At 29.0% G+C, this 24,468-nt stretch overlaps 1 protein-coding gene across 4 annotated transcripts; it reads left to right on the plus strand.

Moving 5' to 3' along the window:
* The first annotated feature begins 1,302 nt into the window (after positions 1-1,302).
* On the plus strand, positions 1,303-22,893 carry LOC123298022 (anoctamin-1-like). 4 transcript variants are annotated; one of them, XM_044879885.1, is made up of 11 exons: positions 1,303-1,370; positions 5,537-5,829; positions 16,298-16,534; positions 16,845-16,892; positions 17,818-17,972; positions 18,039-18,207; positions 18,944-19,570; positions 20,344-20,712; positions 20,832-21,084; positions 21,411-22,034; positions 22,160-22,885. In XM_044879885.1, exons 2-11 carry the CDS (start codon positions 5,602-5,604, stop codon positions 22,297-22,299), a joined length of 2,850 nt encoding a protein of 949 aa, XP_044735820.1. In that variant the 5' UTR covers positions 1,303-1,370; positions 5,537-5,601; the 3' UTR covers positions 22,300-22,885. The 4 variants fall into 4 exon arrangements, with proteins under 4 accessions (XP_044735820.1, XP_044735819.1, XP_044735821.1 ...); XM_044879884.1 differs by lacking the exon at positions 1,303-1,370 and adding an exon at positions 2,956-3,082 and having other exon boundaries at positions 22,160-22,893; XM_044879886.1 differs by lacking the exon at positions 1,303-1,370 and adding an exon at positions 2,956-3,082 and having other exon boundaries at positions 5,537-5,784.
* The last annotated feature ends 1,575 nt before the right edge of the window (positions 22,894-24,468 follow it).

Raw genomic sequence — 24,468 nt, forward strand, 5'->3', positions numbered from 1 at the left:
AAATTTGCACCAAATTAGCGCCCTCGTGAGTAAACAGTGATGTTTACAAAAAAATGTTTCAAACAAAAGTTGTTTATTTTGTTATAAGGAACATATTTTACATTTAAACTTTTGTTCTATCTCTAACGGCTTACAAGATGAATCCTACGGACCCAAGACCCAATTGACCTATGTTGCTCATTTACGAACTCGACCTCCCTTTTTACGTTCTGATTACGCTGTAAAAATTTCATCTTGATATCTTTTTTTGTTTTTGAGTTATCGTATTGGCAGACAGACGGACAGACAACCGGAAATGGACTAATTAGGTAATTCTATGAACACCTATACCAAAATTTTTTTCGTAGCATCAATATTTTTAGGCGTTACAAACTTGGGACTAAACTTAATATACTATGTATATTTCATATATACATGGTATAATAAATTGATTAAGAAATCAAAGTTAAGCTGTTACTTTCAATTTTAGAAGAAAATGTTCTTCAATATGAAATTGAATTCTCCCTTTCTTCGATACACTCATGTAGACAGATTTAAAAGTTTAAAAAATAATCTAACGCCATATTTTTGCTGATCATAGTCAGTTCTACACTTTATGATTCTTTAACCGAATTTGACATTGAAATCATCTTCAGCGTGTCAGCATGACAAATTCAATTCCTGAATCAAAGATCTCAAGAAAATTCCTTTAGACAGATTCTGTATTCTTTGATTTAGCTTTGAGTATTATTAGTACCTTAGTACCTTACAAAAGTACACAATTTATACTCTTGTTTTTGTAGTCGGTTATAAAGCCGTTAATATTTCGTCACGGGAAGGTTAAATCTATTGTAATACATAAACATGCCTTAATATTACGATTACGTCATTTGAACGGGAAATCTATATCAGGAAATCTAATTAAAAGTTGTTTATGAATCATAAAATTCATTTTGTACTAAGTAAAATAAAATGAAACCAATAATTAACGATCTATTTTTAGTATATTGTTTACTATTTCAACATATATTCTCAAATTACAAATATTTTTTTTTATTCTAAACACTTTCATTTAGAATTTTTTTAATAATACATACTTCAATAATAGTTATCACAATAGTTAATTTCTAGCAAATTGAATTGGCTAGGTAATTGAGTTAAATATAAACATGAATAAAATTTTTGATGTATATAAACATTCTTTTCAATTGAATAATTTTAAAATAATTTTATCAAAAGTTATATAATTTATTACATATAATTTATCAAGAATAATTTATTATTGATAACTCGGAAAATTGTATTTCTTAAAATATATAAAATTGTTAAAACAGTAATCATTGAACTGTGACCCGTAGTACTTTGCTACATTCAACCGTTCTTTTCCAGATGTAAGTTTTTTTTAAATTAAATTTGTACTAACAATGCCTACGTAATAATTAATTATAAAATAACAACCCTATAATACAAAGAAGTAACGCACTGCATTTGAATTAATATTGTTAATAAAACTTTTTTAAATTGTCTATTTGCACGTTTTCGGGATTATTGTATAAACGTTATACATTTTTAAAATGGTTTGAATCAACCAATCGCAACATGACATTTTTACAACAGTAATAAAAATCACTTGTGAGTGATTCACGTTATCAAACCATTTTTCATCATGTTAATAACGATAAACTTTTATATGTGCAGCCAGCAGGGAAGAGATATAAATTATGAAAATAGTGTGTAAAAATCGGTTCAAAAGGTTGGATAATGCGAGGCACATTATACAAGCCATGTTAATGCAATTGGATCCATTTTAATTAGAAAAGCGCATTTAGGATAAGGAGCATCCATAAACCACGTGGCCCGATCAAGGGGGAGAGGGTATTATATCAAAAGTTACGCGGAGCAACGTCACGGGTGGGTGACAATGAAATCAAGCTGCGTAATTTTCTTGATATATATTTTTGGCACAATGAAAATAATTTACAGTTTAAGTTGCGTTATATGAATACTTAATTTCATAAATTGGGAACCTTTTTTATTTTTGAAGGCCATTTTCTTACAATGTCGTAATACCAGTGTTTCAGAAAATATACAAAACTTTTTTTTGACTTGATAATAAAAAAACTACGTTCCATGTTCCATTCGGGGGGAGGTTATAGTAAATACTACGATAGGCTGCATAGAGGGAAGGAGGGTTTCAGAGAGGCTGGAATGGATCAACGTAGTTTATGGACGCTTTCATACAAAAATCAATGTAAGGATGGATTCTAGCAGTTTTAACGTTGTCTATACATATTAAGGAAAGAGAGAAACACACTTGAACCACTACAAGGCAGACATAGTCATAGTAAAAATCGTAAGCGTTCTGAAATTATTAACGAGGCTCCTTCCTCGGACTTCTCTACGCATTAAAATAGCACTTGAGCCTAACAATGCACCACCTACCAAGCCTACTGCAGAAGCTGTCACAATGAGAAAGAGGAAACGATATTTCACCTCTCATACCACTGTTCAGTTCTCGAATTGAGTAGGTTTACTTATTTAGGTCAACGTGGTTAACCATTCATTAAAGATCTGTGGTAGTTAAAATCGATCGACGTCAAATCTCTTCTTCTGTCCTTGAACAGCTACCTCTAAATGGTTAAAGTAATAGGGTATTAAAATCTAACTTATTTATCTATGAAATATGGAGTCCTCGTACTAGATACAAAAATGGACCCTTTATAACCTAAGGGTTTCCCCACATGAACAACCTCTGCATTCTGCAAGCCAACCTAATACGTTGACTTCGCGTAGACATAATTATTCACGTGTAAGTTTTATACGTTAACGTGTAAATATTACTAGTGAAAAAAATTTTTATAATATTTTTACAAGGGCACGGAATTTATTAAGAATGTATCCTCTTAAACCAGAAATCAAAAGATTAAATTAACATATTACTAATTTATAAAATACAATACCTATATAATACCTAGACTAGACCATCATTATGCTTTGAAGTGTTCCCATAACCAAACATAACTTTTATACACCCAGTAGTGGCAATTTGACACGTATCATTTCGTTTTTATTTATTAAATAAATAAAATGAAGAAGGAAAAAGGTAATTAACATAAAAACTATATTTATAAATATAAATATTGAGTGTGTTTTATTAATCTATGTTTATTCTTAATTAGTAATAATTATAAATATTCGTATTTAAAACCTTGAACATTACCTTTACATTAAAAGATCTTAATGTAATTTGTATAAAATCATTTAATTGTAATGAAAATCTTTTCATTTGTTTGATTACTATTCTCAGTTTTCAGGAGAGTTATTGTGCTATTTGTGAATAGTGTGTATTTTTATAGTTTTTCCCGGTATACTTTCTATACCACTTTATTTATGGGTTTGCGGCTATTTGTGAAAGTACGGTGGTTTTAGTGATAATATTCATTTTATTGTTTAAATTTTATATGAAAACAGAGCCGCAATCAAAATTCATTAGTTTGTGCTATGCAAATTTTAATTTGAGTCAATAATTATGTGTTCATCTTGCACTGAGTATGTTTGATTTTGTTTTATTTATAACTTGAAAATTTTCAAAAATCACAACCTTTTATAGAATTTGTTTCTCACAATCTGATTTTTTTTATAATTTAGTACTAAGAATGCGCATTAACAAGATACATCAAATTAGGTACAACATAAAGATTGAGAATTGTTATTGGGAAATTGATCCTCACAAACCTTTTGTGGCAAATAAATCCTATTCGAAAAATTACATCTTTATCGGAATACCTCTCATTTTTTCTTGTTAAATTTTTTGTGGAGTTCAATTCTTTTACGCCTAAAGTTTCTATTTATTTGGGCTTTACGGATTAGTTTTTGGCACTGATAAATCCACAGCCACAATTGATAATCATATTCACAAGGCCACAAGCCTTTATGAATTTGTATATTTTGAGATATCGACTTTTGATATTAATATACTTTTTTGTCGTTCGTTTTTACAATTTAACACTTGATGCTGGACATAACTCTATTTTTTTTAGCTAGGCGGATCTCTAATTTGAGATAAAACTCTAATTTGAGCGTCAAGCGGGATAAAAATTTCCAAATAATATATAAGAGTGAGGTAAGACTGTCTTATGCATGGTCACACTCAGCTTTTGTCTAAAGAGAGAGAAAATCAAAAATTTTTTGGCATAAGAAAAAGCAAATAAAGAATTTTTGGCCTGTAAGAGGGAAAGTCAAGAACTTTTGGCACAAGAGACAAAAAAAAATTTTTTTTTCCGTTAGGATGAGATAAAATTTCTTAACTATATCGGTATTTAGTCATAAGCACATAAATAACCTGATAAATGAGAAAGCATACCAGATCCAGGCTAGAGCAGCCGCTCTGTCGGTACGCCCACCTCGCCCTTTTGGTACGCTTATGATTCTATCTATATACCTTTACAAAAACATGGAAATAAGAACATTTAATTTATTGTTTTATAAACCATTAAAAATGCTCGTAAGTAAGACTAAGACAGTAGGCGAAAAGATACTGAAGAAACAGCACTAAAAACACTTTTGCAAAGAACTTCTTAAAAATGAAGTTATGCAATTTTTCAGTGCTCAAATTGTAACTTTGAAACGGAGAATTCTTGATTGCGAATGTCGGTAAGGTTCAGGCTTCAGGTTTTTGGAAAGGGAAATAATAAAGTTCCGAAATTTAAGTTTTATATCCTTAACATTTATCGCTCTGTTAATTCTTTGCGCTGCGTTTATTTTGTAAAGTAAATATAAATAACCTTGAATAAAGAATAATATTTACAAATTAAGTAGTTTTTCCAATGAATTGTTTCAATATTATAATTGTAAATGAATAATTATCTAATATTCTGAAAAAACCCATGTAACATTTTTACTTGAAAGATTTCTAGTATGAATAATTCAATTTTGAAGAAGCTGCCTTTGATTCAGATCCTATAAAAAATAGCTCCCATAGTCAGCTTATTTTAGAGTGAGAGATTTGCAAAAATTTGTCAATTGCGGGCGCCAATTCTGTTTTAGAACTTAGGACAAGCTGAAATCACATTAATAATTTACAAAATCTCAAAACTTACGCACCTTGAAAACCATAAGAAAAAACTTAAAAAAATAAAATTATTGAACCTTGAAATTAACCTTCAAGTAATATCTGAATAAAATGAACTGAATTGTGCATAATTTCAGCAAGCTTAAACCTCCGGTGCCTATCACACATTTTGTATACCCGTGAATTTTTCGTAAATGGGGTGTTATATTTCACATTGTTAGGAAACTTTCTGATTAGGAAGATAATAAGCTTTTATCCTAAATTTGAAAAATTGGTTTATATGTTACATTAGTATCTGATTCACACCAAAAAACTATTCAAAAAAACACTATTTGCATTTTCAAAAACCAATTCAAATACAAAAATCCTTTTGTCTGCCATTCTCTTTTATTCAGAAACGGAAAAAAAAAATATTTTTATTTCGCTGACCCTCATTTCTATTTTATGTTTTAAACTAAATTTTAAAATAACTTTATTTATTTTCAGAAACTCTGTCCAATATTTGGAAATAAAATAAAACTGATTTCGAGTAAAACGAAAGCACAACAATAATGGATGACACAGATGATACAGATTTTTACGATACGATCTCTGTAAATTCAACGGCATCAAGTCGGCATAAGAATCGGAACAGCATTACACAGTCAAGGCATACAATATACCATTCAGCTGAAGATTTGGAATTATTGACCATAATGTCATCAGGACGTGATAGCGGAGACCATAGAAAAAAGGTTTCTGGTCATGTTATTATATCTTATGCGCAGTGGAGATCTAGGGTAACATTTTAAATATTACAGCTGGCACACAAAGATCAATTATATATATGGCTGCTGGCATGTGTTACTACTGCAAAATTTATCTAATAATATGGGTCTGCTTCAAATATCCAGCTATTTATTTATATTATTCAATATGGGTGAAAAATTCATATCTTATTCATGGAAAGAACGACATTAGATTTTTATTTGTAATATTAGAAGTTTAGACAGATTTAAAAAAACTTATTTTTGGCCTATTGGGTTTTATATGTTAATCCTTTCCCATAAGGGATTAAAAAAATATAGGATATTAAAAAATTTTCATCCTCTGATAAAGTCTCTTAAGATTGATGTATTCAAAAACCCAAACTAAATGGGAATTATACAAATCTTACGGAACAGTATCCCATAAAAATTATCCAAAGTCAAGCTCAAGAAATTTCGGGTTGAAGCATTAAAACAAATGCACAAATCTGACCATCTCGAGTTAAATAGAAAAGGAATACGGTCGCAATACTTATAGAATTGTATATACCCATCGAATTTTATCTCATTGGGAAAAAAGGGTGCTCTCATAAAATTATGGACTAAAAAATTTTTTTTAATATATCTTGTTTGTTATTAAATCAAAAGCCTTGAAGAGAATATATCGTGTTTGGTTTCAATTAAAAGATATTTTTTTCGTAATTTAAGTTTTTGAATTATGTATTGAAACTAGCACGGTACACGCCCGCTTCGCTGGACAATTTCTATTTTAAAAGTGAAGATCACGTTGTAGCCTTCACCTACTTGCTCTCAATTATCCCCCTTTTATAACACTCGAAATATTTTTTATTATGAATCCAAACTATTTAGTCTTTGATTTTAAAATATAAATTTTTTGGCCAAGCGGGAGATAACTGCCAGTATTCTTGTAAAGTTTGTTACTTTCTTTAAAATCCATTTCGTAGTTTTAGAAATTGTCCAAAGCGGGTAATTGCTATCTTTATAAATTGTAGACTATGTGTTATTCTGATGTACGAGAAATAACTTTTATTACTTTTATGACTTTGACGACTTTATATTATGTTCGTAAATAATAAGGTTTAAATCTTATTACGGGCGTTTGATGTTTTCATACATCTTCAAAACCTTTAATTTAATAACAGACAAGATACATTTTAAGTAATTAAAAGTTGTTTTTAGTACATAACTTTAGGTTAGGGTCTATCTATACTAAAGCCTCTACCCTCCCAATAGGATTTTATCATGGCATATTGTGCTTTTGGAAAAATCGACGGATATATAAATTGTATGTATTGTTTGGATCGTCCTTTGAAAACTCATAAAATGTACTTCAATCCACATTTGAGAGAAAAATTATAAAAGCATTGGAATGAAGTATTATTTTTCTCTTTTAATTTTTTATGTAGTGCTATTACATGTCATGGGATTAAAAATGGGTTTGAAATTCGAATTGAAAATGTTTAAAGTCGTTCTCTTCACGATTGGGGCATATTACTTATTTTCTCTTCTATTTTTATTAAATATTTTTTAATTTATCATGGGACTAAAGATTTTAAATATTTTCCCACCGATTAACTTCAACTTGTTTTACAACAAATATACAAATATCGTCCCTTACTTCATATATGGAAGTGTCAAAAGGGAAGGTTTAAGTTAAATATGTTTTTCGTCAAAGAATTTATGGCGTAAATTTTTAAACAAAAGGTAAGATTTATCCTAAAAATGTACTAAAAATAATATTGATTTTTATTTCTTCAAAATATTATCGAATTAAGGGCAGGTTATTTACTGATTACTATAAAAGTTCGAATAAATATGATATTGCCTGTAGAAAACTTGCGGATAAAATGACTGCCGCGCCAATTTTCTGGTAGAAGTCCTACTGTCCTAGATATGACTTTTGTGTCAGAAGCAATTGGATGGTGGCTTAATTTTTTTTCACTTCAGGTGAAGAATTCTCACTACACGGATAGAAAAGTGACGTTGCTTTTTGATAATCTTTAGAAGTACGAAAAATATAAACGTTTAAAACTCTTAATTAAACAAAGAGAGTCGCCATAGAGATTACATATAAAACTCTGTTTTGTAAGAAAGACACGGGCAAATTTTTGAATGCTTATAACTTCTTCGTTATTTAACTTTACATTTTTATGGGTAATGTGGCAAATTCGATATTTGTCATCTACCCAATTGTGAAAATTATTTTCTACGGACAAAGTTTACTATAGCAAATTTTAAATTTTGTTCAACATTTTCATCAATTTTAACTGGTGTTTAAAAAAATAAATATTCTAAAAACTAAAATTTACAAATGCGGAAAAGTAATAAAACTGAACGTTGAAACTCTTCTTTTGCTAGTATATTTGAATCATACGACCTCATAAAAACATATGATTTGAGAATGATCGTGATAATTAAACAATTTAACTGTTTACTAATTAACAAAACGATTTTGTCTTATAGGTGTTGTAGCTGTTAGTTTCTGCACCTATTAATATAAAGTGATTGAATTTGATCGATTTTAATTTTTAGTTAATTAAGATATTGTAAGGTTTCCGTACGAGACATGAACTCTTACCAAAACTTTTCTTACCATATAAACTTAAAAATAAGAAAGTATTATACAGTATGTCTATCATTCGAATTAACAGGGAAAATATAATTTAAAAAAAAATTTTACGATAGAAAGTGATTTTTCATAAAAATAGCTACATGTCGAAAAGTAAGATTACCAAACGCTAAATATTGATCAGACAACAGTATATAGAGTAATTAACGAAGGTCTTCAAGAAAATTTAATTAATCATTTCCAATCTTGCCTCGTTTGTCGAGAAAATAACAATACCACATACAAATCGTAGATCAGGATTTTAGAAATTAACAAAAAACGAAAATTATTCAAAATTACAATAAATCCCGTTAAAATTCTATTGATTTGTTTAATTAAAAATTTGTTTACTTAATTTTATTTTGCGAACAGTTATTTGTTTCAACTTTTTAAAAACGAGCACCTTATTTTATAATAATACTATGTTAATTTTTGTTATGAGACCAAATTATTTTGCTTTTAAATCGAAATCGTCTAGCGAAACGAGCGGGTTTTTAGTATTTTTATAAATTATATACCATGTGTTATTCTGATATATGAGCAATATTATTGTAAGGTTTCATTAAAATCCATTAGAATAGTCTTGGAAATTGTCCAGCGAAGCGGCGGGTAACTGCCATTTATTTAAAAATAGGGAGGTGTGTAGGGACAGTATCTTTGAAAGGACCATGCATAAAACATATAGAAAAAAAATTTCAGACAAGTCCTTCTCAACATTCTGATCATTGAATAGTTTATGAGATATTTGTGGTTAGAAAGGTATTTTCAAAAAATACAACAATACAATACCACACAATCGGGGGGGAGGGGCTTGGTTGATCTCTCAGTTTTTCATGATTCTATTTTTGTGGACCTCTTGGGGGTTTTTACTGGGTACTTTTATACGCGTGTATTGTTAGATGTTTTCAACCTCGACCTCGAATATTTCAAAAATTATTCTGTTTAAAAATACTAAATTTTCAGCCAATTTGACCAAAATGCAATTTATACTTGATTTGTGCAAGGTTCTTTGGGGTTATTAACTTTAAAAAGTGATGATGACCTACAGTTTTTTCCATTTTATTTTTAATCGATCACTATACGGAATCCTAAAAATAGTGCACTTAATATTTTGAAAGATTTCAACAAAGCTTTAAAAGAAACTAATTGTTTAAAAATAATTATCACATAAGTATGTGATTTATTTAGATTTTATTATCCGGTTGTCCATTTTATTTTATAACATGTTGCTATTATGTTGTGTGACTCACCAACTCAGTTCTCTTAAAATTCTTTCTTCTATTCAATGAAATGGATGAATAGTTCCTTCACATTTAATCATACTGTACTGTGTGTTCATAGTTCATTCATCATCGCATCCTTAATAAATTTGGTGACAATCAGTTTAATTCAAATAAAGTGCTATTATGTGCAAATATAATGAACATTTGAACTTTATGTTGTTTAAATAAATAAATTAGTTTTAATTAAATTTATTTTTAAAAGTGTTCTTTAAAATTTGAAGTGAAGTGAAAGGTGTTTATAAAAGTAATGTGAATGTAAAAAAATAATATTATTTAATATTTCTAATGCCGCAATTTCTCTTAAATATTATAAGTGCCATCCATTTTTAATTATTGGTGATGAATGATTATCGTAATCTTTATAAACATTAAACAAAATTTAGTTGTTTGATCTGAGATTGGCTTTAGATTTTACCATCTTTAGGTGGCATTGAAAATTAAGAAGTATTTTAACTGTTGAAGATTTGAATTTTATTTTATTTAAAAAATAAAACTAATGTATACGATTAACTTCACATAGCTGAAAAACAGAGATAGAGGCATCTGAAGATTAAATCTTTCTTAACTTTAAATCTTCGAGCGAGTATTTCGACTATCTTTAAATACAGTTTATGACTATGACAACGTACATTGTTCTAGGAAGAATTGAATCGATTCTAACGTATTTGAATCGGTGACATGAACTCAGAATCGGAACCAGTGTTACCAACCCTACTGTTTTAACAGCAGATTTGCTGTTTTTACATTGATGACCCTGATTTCTGTTTCATTTTTAATTTTTATTGTTTTTCGTGGAAAGGTCATACGATACCGTAGAAAGGTTATTTTTAGCTATAAGTATTAAAGGATCTGCTATCCTGCCTACTGATTTACTCAGGTATATTCTGCTGGTAGTCTATACCGGACGAGACCGACTCGCAGTATGATTTCAGGTAGACGGTCAGTAAGTTGAGGCAATACACGCAGGAGTAATACTAATAGTTCCTATGAAGGATTCAATCCTCAAACGAATAAATTATTAAAGAGTTCAAAAATTTTTACTCTCCTATCTTAATTTCTTACGGATATCAATACCTATTTTGATCGTGAATTATTCAAGAGTTAAACTAACTCGATTCATTTCTCTTTTTAAAAGTTAATCTTAACATGAACCTTGGGAGTTAACTTGAAATTTTAAATGAAATACTTTTTTGGATTTCAAATGGCAAAAACAGAACTTTTATAATTTCATTATGTCTGCTTTTTCAAATTTCGTAAATTCTTATAACTCCGCCTGGAAATTATCCACATTTTTTTGTTACTTATTATTGTATACAACGGAATCCTTCTGTTTGAAATATTTGTTATATTTATTACACTGAATCATGGCTCTCACATTTTTAACAAGATTTATCATTAAAAAAATTTTTTTTTTAAATTGCTCCATTAAAAATTCATTTATTTGTAAAAATTAATTAGTTTAGTTTTCAAATTGTTTTTTTTTTTTTTTTTTTTTTTTTATTAAATTGTGTTTTAAGACTCTTTTGAAAATAGAAATTCCATTGAAAATTAAATTCTGTTATCAATTTACACTCCATGTCACAAAAAATGCACAAAAACGCACGGAATTTTTTTCAAATTTGATGAATAAGTAAAAATTCTAAGGCTTTGTTGTATATTATATGATAATATAATATATGTATATTATATGATAATATAATATATGTATATTATATGATAATATAATATATGTATATTATATGATAATAGATATATAGACTGATCTATAAAAAAAATTTTAAGTAGAAAAGACTTGAAATTTTCGATCCATTTGACCATTATCCATTAACGAACTAGATCATCCTCAATTATAATATTTAGTTTTGAGAATTTCTTAGTAAAAAATCGAAATTTTTATAAAGTTGTAAAAATAAAATCTACTATAATTTGAGGCTCACAGCGCAAAAGCGGTCCAAACCTCAATGTTCCATATATATGTATAGGCCACTTTTTCACTGACGGAACGCAAGTTCTTTAAAACTGTATGTAATTTTCAAATTATTATGAAAAAATAAAAAAAGTTTAGTCATAAAACTTCCCTAGTGTGAATATAGCTTTAGATTATAACAATAAATTGTTGGTGGGCAGCGTTTTGTCAATTCATGTGATAATAAACATATACGAAAAATATAAAACTATTTATGATTGTCGTTCATGCTAAACCGATAAGGTTTATTATTATCAGAAGTTTTTACTGTGGTTTATACTTATCGAGTATTCCACAAACAACCGGTTAACTATTAAAATAAGTCAATTAAAAAAACATGTTTCACTTTATTACTTGGTAAATAAATTGGCGTTTCTATGAAAAATAACCAACAAAACAATTTTCTTTCCTTTAGAAAAGTTTTAATTTTCTCGTTACTGAAAAACACTTCGAAAAATATGTCCAAGAGTCAAAAAGTATTTATTTCTAGCCTTATAGATAGAGCATTATTATTAACAACTAGTCTCAAGTGTTATATACCCTGTGGTTTGATCTTACAATATAGCGTATACACTGTGCTTATAGAAAATTGAACAATTTTTAAATTTCTAGCGTATACCCTCAGATTTTTACAGTCTGTATGCCTGTGTACCTTCTACTGATAGAACTTAATTTAAAACCACGTAAATGGTCGTAAATATTTTAAAAATATAATACAATTTGATGACATTCAAACTAATGAAGTAATAAGCAAAGATTAGAGTTATTAGTAGAAGCTCGGTCAACTTTTATATAATATGTTAATACCCAAAAACCAGACGGCAATAGTAAGTACTTAACATGATTGCACTATAATTTTAACCATAAATCATTCTTTTTAAATTATAAATTACATTTATAACAAGTGAAAAACATTGGACTGAGTTAATTGTTGAAATACCATATATAGACAGTGTTGATTACTCTGTCACATTTCACACACATATATAACTGATATAGCCATAACATACATACTATACAATTTGCGCTCTCACGGGTAAACAGTGATGTTTACGAAAAAATGTTTAAAACAAAAGTTGTTTATTTTTTTATAAGGAACATTTATTACATTTAAACTTTTGTTCTATCTCTAACGGCTTACAAGATGGGTCCTACGGATCCAAGACCCAATTGACCTATGTTGCTCATTTACGAACTTGACCTCTCTTTTTACGCCCTCAGCACGCTATAAAAATTTCAGCTTGATATCTCTTTTCGTTTTTTGAGTAATCGCGATGAGAGACGGAAATGGACTAATTAGGTTTTTAATTTAATTCGATTTTATGAACACTTATACCAAAATTTTGTTCATGGTATCAATATTTTTAAGCGTTACTTAAAACTTGGGACTAAACTTAATATACTATGTATATTTCATATACATGGTATAAAAAAAAAATTATGCTAGTGGTTACATCCAACCTTCGATAATTTCTAACCGAAATACAGTTCGTTAAGAATTGCTACGAAATATTTGTGCAATCATGTTAAGTTAAGAATCTACTATCGACACCTGGATACTAACTAGCAGGTTGTGGGTACACAAAGAATTGACTTATGAGCTTTTACGCGTATCTCTAGTCTTTGTAATAAGTAAGCCATTCTTAGCTATTTGTAATCATTGACTGCGTTTGACCAGTTAAGCGGTTCCATGCAACTAAAACTAATAAATTGCAAATTTAGTAATTACGACTGACGATCTATGCATTATTGTTTTTTTAGATCATTCAAGGGAAAATCGCTCATATCTGAGTTAGTTTGAATGCAACCAATGTTCCCCGTACATTAATATTGAAATTTTTGTAAATATCATCAAATTTTTATTTTGTCTATTAATCATAGTTAAATAAAAAGTGCAATGTAAGAAATTCAATCTATCCTATTTACACGACTTATTAATTATTTGAAATATAATATGTACTTACAAAAAGTGTTTTCTTAATATATGTTAATAAAAAACGTTTATGTGGGTTTTTAATATATTGTATAAATTTAAAAATGTTACAAAATTTAATATACTTGGAGGTAATTAACCAAATTATTTTTGATGGTTTCAAAATAGGATGTTAGTGTGAATTTTATGGCAAGCCGATAAATTGATCTGAAAGTGTTCGATTGCATTTTTAAAGTGTGCTCTTCAAAATTCAAATAGTGAATTCAATATGACAGAGTGTTAAAGCAAATTGTTATTTTTAATGAAAATAAACAAAATGGACTATAATATTTTAGTCCACGCTGGGGTTTCCGAGGACGCTGGCCGTTCATCTTTGCTACTGTTTATTTTGGATTCGCTATTTTCAATTTTTACATTAGAGTTTTAATCAGAATAAAATTTTCCTTAAGAAAACAGTCAAAAGGGATTTTTAATTTTCAAATTTCCACATCCATACTATATTAGCGATTTCGAAAATTCCAGTAGTGAATCCATCCAATTTGAATTTTGAAAAACACATTTTCTTAGTTTATAGATTTTGATCAACACATATTTACAACTAATTTGCGAACAATAATTGATTCATCGGCCTGCCACAAAATCGTCAGATTTAAATTATTTTTATCTATTTTGAGACGGCTATAGCCCAGAAAAATAAGAAAAAAACAGCCGATCTGCTTAAAAATGTAAGCTAAGTTTCGCCGGGGTTATCTTTATTTGAATGCTAGAAAAGGCCTATGAAAAGTCCATTGCAAAATTACTTGCGTAAAAAAATTATTCAAAGTCAAAGGTCGCGAAAATAGTTTTTTTTTTCAAATATCTCGTAAAGTATTAAGTTAATGGCAGTTTTAGCTACTATAAAATTTGTTTGTGAGTAAAGGTTCTATACAAAATATCTGTAGAAATAATAGTTCTCAAAATATTTGGCTGAAAAAGTAATAGTAAGCAATAGAAATATTAATTATTGCCTTATGAACACCAGAGAAAGAACTGAATGTATTAATCAAATAACTTTCTTGAGCGTAAAAGCTTCTTATTATTATATATTAACAGTTTACAAGATATTTGAAAAAATACCTATTTTCGCGACCTTTGACCTTGAATTATTATTTTCGGCACATGATTGAACTTTTCATGGGCCATTTCTTGCATCCGAATAAAGATAATCGCGGTGATAAACCTTCACTTTAGTTTTTAGGCAGAAAAACCTATATTTTCCTGGGCTTCTATTCGTATTTATAAATATATTTTTTTATATCTTGGGTTTCACACGTCTTGTGCTTACTCTTATTTCTTAATCACATTTTCCTCTCTATTAACAATATAAAATTGACTAAACAAGATAAAATTAAAATTAAAACAACTGTTTAAAATGTTACACTTACATATCCAATCTAATTCGATTGTTTCACATTGAGTGTTTTCCATTAGTTTATTCAATTAAACACAGTGTGAGACTAAGTGTTTGATTGGACAAAAGCTGACTGTGTGACGATTTTTGTTTTAAATGGAAAATACTCTTTATTATTCTTTTAATATTTAATCGAATTTAACACTTATATAGAGTGACCCCGATTATAATAGACGCTGTCGGAAGCATTATTTCAAACGTATAATGCTTGGAAGCATAATTCCAACGAAATCATTTTGCACACACTTTACATCTCCGTCTCCACGAAGGATGAATATTTTGAGAGATTGTAGAAGGGGTTGCCCGGAATCTAATTGGAATTATACCCAACCAGTTAAATTAAGGAACTTAAAGAATTCGATTGAATATTAACAGAATAATTTCACGAAACTAAGGGCTCTTACATACTACTAGCAACGTTTTAATCACCAAAGTAGAGCACTGTTATTTACATAAATACACACGTTAAATAGTCGATCTGCCACAAAAAATTCCGAACTCGTTTAATTTTTCGAGCGAGGCAAATCATTTCCCAAAAAATGCATGAAAATAGATCATAATGATTATATTTGGATAAAAGATGCGTAGTACATAGTACGCAACGACCGACTCGCCCAGATAGGCGCCTTTTTTCCTGCTACCCTCTCCACTTGAGTTTTACATCCTTAATACATATGTTCTTGGTTCTCCATTCTTGATCAATCTTTTAACAATTAGATTGGGTTAGGTTAGAGTGACTTTCCATGGGTAGAGTACATTTGGACCATAGGGTCCTTTTACTTAAGATCATGAGAAATTATCGTTTATCAACTAGTATAAGAACAAATCAAAATATATCATATCTATCAGGATCAATTTACAGCATAGTAACCGATTTTTCACATTCAATTAAATATTTTTGATTTTAGAGTGTACGCGTGGTTTTTGGCACTTGGTATATTTAATTGCTTTGTCAATGTTTGCACCAATCCAGAAACCGATGCCTTAATAGTTTTATCTAAATTAACGATATGGCTATACTTTAATTCAAGAATTGGCTGAAAAAACTTGTATCAGACATCCAGTTAGTTTTTAGGAAAAATGAAATGTGACAGTATAAGAAACACAAATTGGCTTAATCACCATGATTAAAAAGTTGCTGGTATAGGGTTAACCCAAAACTTAAAAGTCACTTATACACAACAAATTTAAATTTTTTAAATATAATTTTTTTTTTTAATTTTCATAAAATTTATTTCAGAACTGGAATCGTTTTAGAGACGGTGAGCGTACAGTGGACTTTGTTTTAGCATATACACCAAACGACGTCAACGACCATGAGAATAAACGTAGAGTATTCGAAAGGAATTTAACAGATGAAGGTTTAATATTGGAACATGAAGAAACGCAACGATTACATTTTGTTAAAATACATGCTCCCAAGGAAGTGTTATGTCGATATTGTGAAATTTTAAAATTGCGTATGCCGATTAAAGAAGTACGTATAGTTAAATCAATTGATATTAAATTTTATCTATTTTATGGCGCCTTGTTTATATCATTAAATTGTAAAATTAATCGAAAGTATCTTCACTAAAACTTTATACATCGATATTACTTCAATATCAAGCTGCATACTGTAATCAGGCTTCAATTTTCTATGTTAGGTGCAGCAGGATTTTACTCACAATTTTAATTGATATAAACTTGGTATTTAAAATGTTAAGCTTTAATTGTTCCAGCATCTTGAATGAAAACACTTTCAATATCTTTTTAACACCACACGTATTAATATTTTTATTTTACAGTCTAAAATCACTATAAACTGTAAAAAACGATTTCATGTCAATTTGGAGGTAAAAGGAGCTTCTTTATTACACAAATAATTTTATAAACGGCTACTAACAGCTACTAATTCTTGTTTCTATCTACTAATCAAAATTTAATTTTCTGCTGGGCATGAAATGTGCAATGTTTCTAGATACCGATATCTTATTTCATTCAGATGCTATGATCAAGATTCATTGTATCTAGGTACATTTTCAAGAATTTTTTTACTATGCATGCTACGCTGCATGTTTTTATAGTGGTTTCAAAGCTATGCACTCCTTCTTTAATTGACTTAAATCTGGACTTCTGCCAAATCAATTGGATGAAAGTGGTAGATTTTTATTTGTTACATTTTTACATAGAAAATACACAATTTAAAAAAAAAATATGGTCATACTTTAAAAGGGAGAGGATTTTAGGATGACGGTATATAAGAGATAAGTAATTGGCCCCAAAATGTCAAGTTGATCGCACATATGAAATTTTTGCATTTAACTATTTTAGAACCTATGTATGTAGTGCAGTAAAAGATGTAACGAAAATCGGCTAATTCAGGAAAATGAAATAAACCGCTTACTTTCATTAAAAGCTAATGGGATGTCTTTTAAATGTCAAATATCATTCGTAAACGATGAGTTAGTTGCACAAATGTTTCTATTTTCTCTGAAAATGGTATGTTAATCGATCTTAATTAAAAGGAGTGAAGGGCATAACTTTGGATTTCATAATATGTGATTTCATAATATGTGATTTATAAATGCATTGTTTTAGCTAGATAGCGGAATTTCCTAAATTTTCATTATGTTTTTCTTAAAACAAATTTTTAATAACTAAACTTTAACTTTACAATATTTTCATCTTTTTTCCATTTGAATATAAAAATTTGGCTTTTTTGATGAAATTTTTGTAATATATACGAATTGTTATGTAAACTTTTATAATATTTTTTAGCTTCCTGGTCAAGAAACAATTGTGGATCCTTCATTCGATTTACGATCAATATGTAGTAAATTACCTGACATATTTAATGTAAGATTAGATAAAAAATTATTTCCTGAACAAAAATATACATTAACCGCTGAATTTTCTCGAGATAAAGATTATTTGTATGTATTTTATATAAGAAAATCATTTGAATTAATTTTTTATTTTAATTGTTTTCGTTCTTTTAGATTTGATATTAATGCAGATAATTTTTTTACCACATCCGTTAAGTCAATGGTAGTAAATTTTATTTTAGAACGAACAAAATATAAAGATGATCCACAAGCCACTTTTGATGTTGGCATTGATAGATTGTTACAAGCTCAAGTGTATCAAGCTGCTTATCCTTTACATGATGTAAGTATACAACCTCCAAACGTTTTCAAGATCATTCATAAGCTCACGTCAAGGCTTGATTTTTTTATATGAAGTTGAAAATTCAATTCTGAAAATTTTAGAGGGGTTGTCCCAGGGGCGGAGTTACGAATTTGCCGCCCATAGGCAGGCATCAAAGTGCCGCCTTTTTTTATAAACAATAATCTGTTTTATTTATTTGGAAATTGTAAAATATTTAATATAATAAATGAAATAACTTTTTAATCATAAGTAAGGTTTACAAAACACAAAAACAATTCATTTTTCAATTATTTCAATGTAAATTTTTACGCCGGACTTTTCAACAGCAAATGTATCGATGATTTTGTTCAGATCAACTTGTAGCAAAGTTTCAACTTCAATACACATTATAGCGCCAAAGAATTTAGTCTGTTCTCTTTCATCATTGAACACAAATAAGTTTTGATACGTTTCAAGCATGAAAATGAACGTTGCGCTGAACAATTTACTACTGAATTGAATAAGAAACAAAAAAAACGTTACTCTGAATCTGTTTCTTCTTGAACGGGGACGGTGAATTTATCCCATAACTCAACCTCTTTTGTTGACGATTTGAAAAAGTCGTTGATTTTTCTCGATGAACCAACATCTTTTTCAATTTATCATCCTACTTTGCCTACGCATAAATCCGCCCCTGCTTGAAATTTTTTTCTTTTTGTACTCTGAGATTTCAGTAAAAAATGTCCTATTTTTTTAGGGTGATCATCAAAAAGAAGGTTCTATGCGTGCATTATTATTTAATGAATGGGCTCAATGTAACAAATGGATAAAATATCAACCAATCGATTACATTAAAGATTATTTTGGTGTAAAATATGCATTATACTTTGCATGGCTTGGTTTTTATACACACATGTTAATACCCGCATCAATATTTGGTGTTATTTGTGTATTATATGGTTTAGCAACGGTTTCAAATGATAAATTCAGTTCGGATATATGTAATCCAAATTTAAATATTACAATGTGTCCATTATGTGATGCAAAATGTGATTATTGGAATCTCACAGATGCTTGTACCTTTTCACGAATTAGTTATATATTTGACAATCCATTTACAATTGCATTCGCTGTATTTATGTCTTTTTGGGCAGCTTTATATTTAGAATTATGGAAACGTTATAGTGCTGAAATTACACATCGATGGGGTTTGACTGGTTTTGATTTACAAGCTGAACATCCACGACCACAATATTTAGCACGATTAAGTAAAGCGAAAAAACGTAAATTAAATGTTGTTACACGAGTATTAGAACCGGTTGTGCCTTTTTGGAAAGTGAAATTTCCATCAATTATACTTAGTTTTTCTGTTGCCATTTTGTGGGTAAGTAAATTTATAATTAATTTATGATAACTCCGAAAACAATTTGCCATATAAATTCCAAAAAATAAAAATTATTTATTAAAGGGAGCGGGTGAGGGCAATGTAAAAGCTAGGTATTATTTTATTATGTATATCGAGAATGATGTACACTGCCCGAGGTTGGATCACACTTGGAGACAAAATTTATTATGATATCTAAACTGTTTGGGTTAGGGTATGTTGATCCTTAAGCAAGTACCTAGATAAGCCTGATTGCGTGTTATTGAATATAAAACGGTTTTGTTTCCTCGAAATAATCGTAAATAATTCTTAATCATGATTAATATGATAATAGTTAATAATAATAATAATCTCCTATTCCCTAGACCAAAGGATCCTCTGTGCTCTCCTTGACAACAATCTGCCTCACGAAACGAGACGTTATTTTAAAAGATGCCATTTTAAGCATTTCTTAAACGCAGAAAGCACAAAGCACACAGCTTCTCCGACAAGATTGATGAATCCAAGGTTTCGGACTCAAACATTCTAAACCTAACGCTCTGCTCTGCAGGTTTTTTGAAGGTGCAAATAACATGTAAGAAGGTTTTATCGTCCTCCATTCAGGGCCTATAAGTGGGACCATCAGAAATCGCCATGTTATGAAGGTGATAATTCAATCAACATTGTCTTTTCAAAAGTCCCACCACCCTTTTTAACTACTCTAATGAATTTCAGGCGACAGTCGAATGGCCTTATACATAATTGAGATGATAATATCAATATTTTTATTTCAGATTGCAATCGCCATTGCAGCAGTCTTTGGTGTTGTTATATACAGAATGTCTCAAATAACATCACAAAATATTTATGGAGAAGATGGTTCAACAACACAAAAAATAGCAACAATACCAATAACAGCGGCCATATTAAACTTAATATGTATATTAATATTAAATATTATTTATGATAAATTAGCTGTGAAATTAACAGAAATGGAATATCAACGTACTCAAACTGAATATGATGATAGTTTAACATTAAAAATTTATATGTTCCAATTTGTTAATTATTATTCGTCAATATTTTATATAGCATTTTTAAAAGGAAAATTTGTTGGATATCCAGCTAAATATAATCGAATATTTGGTTTGAGACAAGAAGAGGTACAGAGTAAAAAACGATTTTTTAATTATATCTTTTTTTATATACAGTGTGTTCTTGATATTAAAATCCAATACAATATTTCTTTTTATTTAATGAAATCTTTTTTTTTTTTTTACAGTGTAGTCCTGGTGGATGTTTAATGGAATTATTTATACAATTAGCAATTATTATGATTGGTAATCAATTTATGAGTGCTGTAACTGAAACAGTAATACCACTTTTAATGAAATGGTACAATACATTTACGATAAAAACAGGGTTAGCACAAAAACGAGACGAAGATGATTTGATATGTTGTAATCAATGGACCGAGGACTACAAATTAAACGATATTGGTCCTAGAGGATTGTTTGATGAATATCTTGAAATGGGTAATTAAAAAATTTTTCATACTTACAAAAAGTACTAAAAATTATAATTTTTGTGATTGCGGACTGATCTAAGCCACCCCTTAATCTTCATGTGAGCAGACTTTCAGCCATTCTGAAATCTGTTTCCTAATGAGACAAAACCGACATATATAGCGTTGCGGACTAGTTAAAATCCCCCCTCTCACTACCATTGCGGACGATCTCACATCGACTATATTTTGAAATCAGTTCAACCTTCAAACAGACTCGATGAAATCAGCTCTCAAAACTTAATTTTATTTAATTTTAAATAATTGGTTAGCTAATTATGAATTTTTTACTTTTAGTAATGCAGTATGGATTTATAACAATATTCGTAGTTGCATTTCCATTAGCACCACTGTTAGCACTAATCAACAACGTATTTGAAATGCGATTAGATGGAAAAAAATTTATAAAATATTATCGCCGACCAGTGCCTTTTCGTGTTAAAAACATCGGTGTATGGTATCGCATTTTAGCTGTCATCAGTCGAATAGCTGTTGTCTCCAATGCATTTATTTTAGCTTTCTCATCAAATTTCATACCACGTTTAATGTACATGTTAACTGTGAGTCCTGATCATACCGATAATGGATTCTTAAATCATACATTAGCATATTTTGATACATCTGATTTTCAATATGGTGCAAGACCGTTACACTCAAATTTTAATGTATCGATGTGTCGTTATGCTGAATTTCGTAATCCACCAGACGATGTACAGAAATATAAGCGACCAATACATTATTGGCATTTATTTGTTGCACGTCTGGCATTTGTTGTCATTTTTCAAAATTTCGTTGGATTTAGTATGACAATTGTTGAGTGGGCCATACCGGACATGTCTCGTAAATTGCGTGATCAAATTAAACGTGAAGCTTATTTAACAAATGAAATTATTATTAAACAAGAAGCACTTCGAACAAAAGGTTTGTTTTTAATTTTGCTTAGAATATTATTGTCATTTGATTTTCTATATTCTAAATTAATATTTAATTTAAACTATGACTACTTGTTGTCCAAATCATAAATTAATTGAAACAAATATATTTAGGTTTAATTAATCGACAATCATCAATTAAAAAACAATTTGAAAATGGAAATAATAATTCTCCAAGTACGGTAGATAATTCTCCGGTTCATCATCGTTCATCAAACGGCGGAGGAGATGCACCAATTTTAGATGAAGACTAAAGATATCAATATCGAAATAACATGAATTAACTCGAATATTTAATAATTTAAGTGCTTGGCTTGCCAAAAAAGAAAAAAAACCTGAACTACCTTTTTTTAAATATATATAAATCATATTATTTGTATCAGTAAAAAGGACTAAGTCAATAAGTGCCTGAAATTGAAATTTTTAATGATTATTTCTGTACTTATTTTTACTATTAAAATTATTGCAAAGGCAATACATAATTTTGAAATAGATTTGACAAGATGCGTATCTAACTGTATTAATTTAATACTCATTTTTGACTGCCAAATCATTTGATTTATATGAGCGATAGTTTTTATATACTAGGACTGCAGTCACGCTTCCGTCAAAATTAACACACTTTTTGAACTCTTTAATATTATGTATGTAATTTTAACAAACGTCAGGAAAACGTGTGTTTAAATCAACAGTGAGACCGCAATTGAAGAGAATTGTAATATAAAATCATTATTCATCCTAAAATAGTAATCGCGAAAAGTCATCTAACAAAAATTTATGTTCATATTTTAAAAGGTTGTGCGACTTAATTACACAGGGTTTTTATATCACCAAAAAGAAAATCCATGCCTCACAAGTAAATAAAACGTGACACAATAAATCTTTTATTAACGGGTAATTCATACTGATCAATATCTTGAAGTTAAAATACGTATTTATAATACAAAAACTTAATCAGGAATTGATTGTAAAATTTTAATTCTGTGTAAATTATTATTTAAAATAATTAAAATTATGTTTAGTTGTCAATTTTGATAAAAAATCGCATCTTGTCATATCAATTTTTAATTTAGTCAAATTAAACATTGAACGCTGCATAAAATCAAGTATGTTTGTTTTTTTAAATACGTTGGCAATGTTAAATCCAAATTTTCGTCCACGACAATCGACCAAGTCATTCTCAAAAATACAAAAAAACTTCTTAAAAATTTGGATCGTATGACAGTTTCTAGCGATATAGATCTGAAAGGACCGGTTTTTTAAAATACCTGATTTGATCATAGCGTGTTTAAATCCTTTCCATGTTTAATTAGACTGAATTATTTTCAATGCAAATTGAACAATCAATTTGAAATGCTTACATTTACATGATTAATGTTTTTATAGTCATGCGTAGATCGTGGGGTATTGTTAATATTTAAAGGTTCGTATTGTATACATCACATTTATTTAACAAACTGATTAACCTACGTTACCTCAAACTAGATTTGTCAACTACAAAGTACATGCCACTTGACGTTATACTACGATTTTTTTGCATTCATTAAAATTAAAAAGGATAGAAGTAGGTTTGTGATCATTTCTAGCGACCACGACCACAACTAGAGACTTAACAATTTGAAACGATCCCATAAAACACAATGTATAAGTTTTTATTAGATACAATTTTTCGCTTAAACTAACATTACAAAATTCGGGCTCAGAAGTATCTAAAACTTAAACATTAGAAAATGGATTCCAAAAATATCTGAATTGCTTCCATGATTCCAGGGGACGTTTTACATTTGTAAAATTGAATGAAATGTTTTAGTCCTTCGAAGATCTAAATCTTCTCACTTTGTGCAGATAGTTCCTCTTAAACATTTATCTTCGGCTCTACACTTGTAGAATAAATAAAGTATCCATTTAGCGAGCTTCTGGGCTCGAGAGAGAAAGAAATTAGGTGGTGTTAACTTCTAGTTGAGTACCTCTATTTTATAATTTTGTGGTGTGCATATATAAAATTTGGTGTGCATATCAGACGGTTTATTATTATTTATCTGCCGAAAACTTCTTTTAAAATTCGTTTTAACAGTTAACGGTTTTTGTCTTAAAAGTGGATTGTACTAAAAGCGTTAAGTGGAATGTACAATTTATGTTATACAAGCAAGGGCTCTGTTAAGGGCTATCAAGTTGTATTACTTTTTTTAATCAACTTCAAAATGGTTCTTCTATTTAATCGCTATATTATTTTCGTTTTTAAAATTACATTCCGATAAAATAAGTCTCATTTTCAATTATATATTTTTTATTTAATTTGTTTTATACACTGTTTATTTTTATTATCGAGGCTGTGAATAATAAATTTTACGTATTCGACTATAAGCGAACCTTTAAATTAAATTTTTTTTAAGAATATATAATATATTCAAATTGTGTTTTTT

The sequence above is a fragment of the Chrysoperla carnea genome, chromosome 4, assembly GCF_905475395.1.
Source record: "Chrysoperla carnea chromosome 4, inChrCarn1.1, whole genome shotgun sequence".
Classification (NCBI taxonomy): Eukaryota; Metazoa; Arthropoda; class Insecta; order Neuroptera; family Chrysopidae; genus Chrysoperla; species Chrysoperla carnea.

Coding starts and splice junctions, on each gene's coding strand:
- LOC123298022 (XM_044879885.1), top strand. CDS start 5,602: ATGGATGACACAGATGATACAGATTTTTACGATACGATCTCTGTAAAT. Junction 18,208..18,943: donor CTGCTTATCCTTTACATGAT/GTAAGTATACAA, acceptor CTATTTTTTTAG/GGTGATCATCAAAAAGAAGG. Junction 19,571..20,343: donor TTTCTGTTGCCATTTTGTGG/GTAAGTAAATTT, acceptor TTTTTATTTCAG/ATTGCAATCGCCATTGCAGC.